The following is a 6,000-nucleotide window of genomic DNA, read 5'->3' on the forward strand; positions in this document are numbered from 1 at the left end:
TGCAATATTAACCAGGTCTCCCCCCCTCACTGCAATATTAACCATGTCTCCCCCCCCTCACTGCAATATTAACCATGTCTCCCCCCCCTCACTGCAATATTAACCATGTCTCCCCCCCCCTCACTGCAATATTAACCATGTCTCCCCCCCCTCACTGCAATATTAACCATGTCTCCCCCCCCTCACTGCAATATTAACCATGTCTCTCCCCCCCCTCACTGCAATATTAACCATGTCTCCCCCCCCTCACTGCAATATTAACCATGTCTCCCCCCCCTCACTGCAATATTAACCATGTCTCCCCCCTCACTGCAATATTAACCATGCCCCCCCCTTCACTGCAATATTAACCATGTCTCCCCCCCCTCACTGCAATATTAACCATGTCTCCCCCCCCCTCACTGCAATATTAACCATGTCTCCCCCCCCTCACTGCAATATTAACCATGTCTCCCCCCCCTCACTGCAATATTAACCATGTCTCCCCCCCTTCACTGCAATATTAACCATGTCTCCCCCCTCACTGCAATATTAACCATGTCTCCCCCCCCTCACTGCAATATTAACCATGTCTCCCCCCTCACTGCAATATTAACCATGTCTCCCCCCCCTCACTGCAATATTAACCATGTCTCCCCCCCTTCACTGCAATATTAACCATGTCTCCCCCCCTTCACTGCAATATTAACCATGTCTCCCCCCCCCCTCACTGCAATATTAACCATGTCTCCCCTCCCTCACTGCAATATTAACCATGTCTCCTGTCTGCGATGTAGCTGCAGCTGTCGTTCAGGGAACGATTCCCGGACCTGAAGCTTCATTTGAGTCTGGGAGAAAGTTAGCTCTGGGCTGTGGCTGCTCCAGAAGATTGACGGTGATGGATCGTACCAGTGAGCACCTGGTCACCTGTGTGTTTACAGCTTCGCTCAGTAATAGCCCTGCCTTACAGCGTGACGCAGCGAGCAAAGGGTTAATCGCTCGCTGTGTGTTAATCTTACATTGCGATTGATTCGTCTTCATATTAGGGAATGTGGGAGCTTTTAGTTTTGGCTTTGTGGAATAGGGAAGTATAACCTCCATTTGGAAGTCCTGACCACTGGGCTGTGGGACAGAGACTGACCCCAAATGACCCTTTTTAACCTTCTGCTTAACGAGAGGATTTTATAAAGATCTGTGTCCAGTTGCTGAATTCCGAGATTTGTCAGCACCGGGAATGGGTGTCCAGACAACAGTGAATCCCAGCACAATCTCTGGGTAGAGATCATCCATTCCCTCAGGGTTCCTCGACAATGGTGTTGTTGGGACAGAATAAAATCCAGCGTTCTTGTTTCCTTCACAGAAACACATTCTGTTGAGCAAAGTGAAATATTTGATAACTGATCCCAGGAGCTCAATGAAACAAGGGAGGGAATCAGCTTTTCCGATATGTGGTGGGTCCAATCAGATGCTCCTTATCTGGAGGAGCGATATTCCTGATGGAGCAGAGAGCAATGTGTTCCCACCTTCACTCGTGTCAACCAATAGACCCGGTGAAAATGTCCTGTTGGTCACAACTCTGCAGCGTGAAGCTGGCAAACCGCTGGTGTGAGCGAGACATGGTCAGGACTAATATCAGGGAAACTCCTGCAGACACTGAACTCTCAGCTAGTCAGGCAGCGGCTGTGGAGAAACCCCAGATCATGTTTCAGCTCAATGCTTTGGCTCCTGACCCTGAAAGAGTAACTGGGATTCTCTCCACAGTTACTGCCTGACCGGCTCTGCATTTACAGCTCGCTGGGTTTTCTCTTGTTTCTGTCACACAATCAGGTCTGTGAGCTTCCCATTAATGGACTTTCACAGACACAAACCTGGGGTCAAAAAGGTCTCGAATGAAGCAGTCGACTGTCCTGAGGATCTGGATTGTGGAGAGTTTGTTTCACTGAATATTCAGCTGGGAAGTGTAACATGTCGGAGTTCCTCACCATCACATGTGGGCTGATCGGTTCAGCGGGTGTTTCAATGTTATTGCATGAAGTGTGTGCTCAATAAATCTATAACTGCTTGACCACAATGTGTGAAAGGTGTTTCTTTTGGAGAAATGTGCAGATGATCTGATTCAGAGTGAAAACCATCCTGGTCCAGATTGAAACTCATTCTGACGCTGAGACTGATGTTTGGCTTGTTTCTCCGAGTGGGATCTTTCTGTTCCTCTGTCCTCCACCCGCTTCACCTTCCTCTCTCTGCTTCACTCTGACCACGTCCACTGTCCCTGGCTCCTTCACGTGCAAGAAGTGTGTCCAGTTGCAGCTCCTGTTAGACCGCTTGACGGCTCTGGAGCTGCGGATGGACTCACTTTCGAGCATCCGCGATGCTGAGGACGTCGTGGATAGCACGTTTAGCGAGTTGGTCACACCGCAGGTGAAAGGTACTGAGGGAGATAGTAAATGGGTGACCAAAAGACAGAGCAAGAGTAGGAAGGCAGTGCAGGTGTCCTCTGCGGTCATCTCCCTGCAAAACAGATATACCGCTTTAGATACTGTTGAGGGAGATGGCTCACCAGGGGAAGGCAGCAGCAGCCAGGTTCATGGCACCGTGGCTGGCTCTGCTGCACAGCTGGGCAGGAAGAAGAATGGCAGGGCTAGAGTGATAGGGGGCTCAATTGTAAGGGGAATAGACAGGCGGTTCTGCGGATGCAATCAGGACTCCAGGATGGTATGTTGCCTCCCTGGTGCAAGGGTCAAGGATGTCTCGGAGCGGCTGCAGGACATTCTGGGGAGGGGGGGTGGGGGGGGGAGGGCGAACAGCCAGCTGTCGTGGTGCACATAGGCACCAACGATATAGGTAAAAAACGGGACGAGGTCCTACAAGCTGAATTTAGGGAGCTAGGAGTTAGACTAAAAGGTAGGACCTCAAAGGTAGTAATCTCAGGATTGCTACCAGTGCCACGAGCTAGTCAGAGTAGCAATGTCAGGATAGATAGGATGAATGCATGGCTCGGGAGATGGTGCAAGAGGGAGGGATTCAAATTCATGGGGCATTGGAACCGGTTCTGGAGGAGGGGGACCAGTACAAACCGGACGGTCTGCACCTGGGCAGGACTGGAACCGATGTCCTGGGGGGGGGGGGGTGTTTGCTAGAGCTGTTGGGAAGAGTTTAAACTAATGTGGCAGGGGGATGGGAACCGTTGGAGGAAGTTGGAAGGTAGTAAAACAGGGACAGAAACAAAAGGCAGTAAGGGGGAAGGTGTAAGGCAGAGAAGCCACAGTCAAAAATCAAAAAGGGCGACAGTACAAGGTACAGTGACTGAGGGGAGCTCAGTGAATCAGACCAGGAATACTAAAAGGAATAAAACGGGAAGTGAAAACATTAATGGTAAGCGACGCGGCAGGTTGTTACATGAAGATATGGGTTAAACGACAAGGAAAATTAGGAGAAAGGTTAAGAGGAAATAGAACTTAGGAGAGGTTACTGATCGAGGTGTTAAGATTCAGAACAGAGGTAAAAAAGCCAACATAAGTGTACTTTACCTGAATGCTCGTAGTATTCGGAATAAGGTAAATGAGTTGATGGCGCAAATCTACGTGAATGACTATGATTTAGTGGCCATTACTGAAACATGGTTAAAGGATGGTCACGACTGGGAGTTAAATATCCCAGGGTGTCAAACTATTCGGAAGGACAGAGTGGATGGTAAGGGAGGTGGTGTAGCTCTGTTATTTGAGGATGACATCCGGGCAACAGTAAGGGATGACATCGGTGCTATGGAGGATAAGATTGAATCCATTTGGGTGGAAATCAGGAATAGTAAGGCGAAAAAGTCACTGATAGGAGTAGTCTATAGGCCACCAAATAGTAACATTATGGTGGGGCAGGCAATAAACAAAGAAATAACAGATGCATGTAGAAATGGTACAGCAGTTATCATGGGGGATTTTAATCTACATGTTGATTGGTTTAACCAGGTCGGTCAAGGCAGCCTTGAGGAGGTGTTTATAGAATGTATCCACGATAGTTTCCTAGAACAGTATGTAATGGAACCTACGAGGGAACAAGCGGTCCTAGATCTGGTCCTGTGTAATGAGACAGGATTGATTCAGGATCTCATAGTTAGGGATCCTCTCGGAAGGAGCGATCACAATATGGTGGAATTTAAAATACAGATGGAGGGTGAGAAGGTAAAATCAAACACTAGTGTTTTGTGCTGAAACAAAGGAGATTACAATGGGATGAGAGAAGAACTAGCTAAGGTAGACTGGGAGCAAAGACTTTATGGTGAAACAGTTGAGGAACAGTGGAGAACCTTCCAAGCGATTTTTCACAGTGCTCAGCAAAGGTTTATACCAACAATAAGGAAGGACGGTAGAAAGAGGGAAAATCGACCGTGGATATCTACGGAAATAAGGGAGAGTATCAAATTGAAGGAAAAAGCATAGAAAGTAGCAAAGATTAGTGGGAGACTAGAGGACTGGGAAATCTTTAGGGGGCAACAGAAAGCTACTAAAAACGCTATAAAGAAGTGGAAGATAGATTATGAGAGTAAACTTGCTCAGAATATAAAAACAGATAGTAAAAGTTTCTACAAATATATAAAACAAAAAAGAGTGGCTAAGGTAAATATTGGTCCTCTAGAGGAGGAGAAGGGAGATTTAATAATGGGAGATGAGGAAATGGCTGAGGAACTGAACAGGTTTTTTGGGTCGGTCTTCACAGTGGAAGACACAAATAACATGCCAGTGACTGATGGAAATGAGGCTATGACAGGTGAGGACCTTGAGAGGATTGTTAGAATCATAGAATCATAGAAGTTTACAGCATGGAAACAGGCCCTTCGGCCCAACCAGTCCATGCCGCCCAGTTTTTACCATTAAGCTAGTCCCAGTTGCCCGCACTTGGCCCATAACCCTCTATACCCATCTTCCCCATGTAACTATCTAAATGCTTTTTAAAAGACACAATTGTACCCGCCTCTACTACTACCTCTGGCAGCACATTCCAGACACTCACTACCCTCTGAGTGAAGACATTGCCCCTCTGGGCCCTTCTGAATCTCTCCCTTCTCACCTTAAACCTATGCCCTCTAGTTTTAGACTCCCCTACTTTTGGGAAAAGATGTTGACTTTCTACCTTATCTATGCCCCTCATTATTTTATAGACCTCTATAAGATCATCCCTAAGCCTCCTACGCTCCAGGGAAAAAAGTCCCAGTCTATCCAGCCTCTCCTTATAACTCAAACCATCAAGTCCCGGCAACATCCTAGTAAATCTTTTCTGCACTCTTTCTAGTTTAATAATATCTTTTCTATAATAGGGTGACCAGAACTGCACACAGTATTCCAAGTGTGGCCGTACCAATGTCTTGTACAACTTCAACAAGACGTCCCAACTCCTGTATTCAATGTTCTGACCAATGAAACCAAGCATGCCGAATGCCTTCTTCACCACCCTGTCCACCTGCGACTCCACCTTCAAGGAGCTATGAACCTGTACTCCTAGATCTCTTTGTTCTATAACTCTCCCCAACGCCATACCATTAACTGAGTAGGTCCTGGCCTGATTCGATCTGCCAAAATGCATCACCTCACATTTATCTAAATTAAACTCCATCTGCCATTCGTCGGCCCACTGGCCTAATTGATCAAGATCCCGTTGCAATCCTAGATAACCTTCTTCACTATCCACTGTGCCACCAATCTTGGTGTCATCTGCAAACTTACTAACCATGCCTCCTAAATTCTCATCCAAATCATTAATATAAATCACAAATAACAGTGGACCCAGCACAGATCCCTGAGGCACACCACTGGTCACAGGCCTCCAGTTTGAAAAACAACCCTCTACAACCATCCTCTGTCTTCTGTCGTCCAGCCAATTTTGAATCCAATTGGCAACCTCACCCTGGATCCCGTGAGCTTTAACCTTCTGCAACAACCTACCATGCGGTACCTTGTCAAAGGCTTTGCTAAAGTCCATGTAGACAACGTCTACTGCACTGCCCTCATCTACCTTCTTGGTCACCCCCTC

General features: G+C 47.2%; 1 protein-coding gene across 1 annotated transcript in view; it reads left to right on the forward strand.

Annotated features, from left to right (window-relative positions):
• LOC140403373 (uncharacterized) overlaps positions 1–2,050 on the forward strand; it is a 201,595-nt gene extending 199,545 nt beyond the window's left edge. Inside the window, exon 38 of the mRNA XM_072491293.1 lies at positions 777–2,050. Within this exon, the coding sequence (XP_072347394.1) occupies positions 777–842 (66 nt within the window). The 3' untranslated portion in view covers positions 843–2,050. The remainder of the gene's footprint in view (positions 1–776) is intronic.
• The last annotated feature ends 3,950 nt before the right edge of the window (positions 2,051–6,000 follow it).

Source organism: Scyliorhinus torazame, chromosome 27, assembly GCF_047496885.1.
Source record: "Scyliorhinus torazame isolate Kashiwa2021f chromosome 27, sScyTor2.1, whole genome shotgun sequence".
Taxonomy (NCBI): domain Eukaryota; kingdom Metazoa; phylum Chordata; class Chondrichthyes; order Carcharhiniformes; family Scyliorhinidae; genus Scyliorhinus; species Scyliorhinus torazame.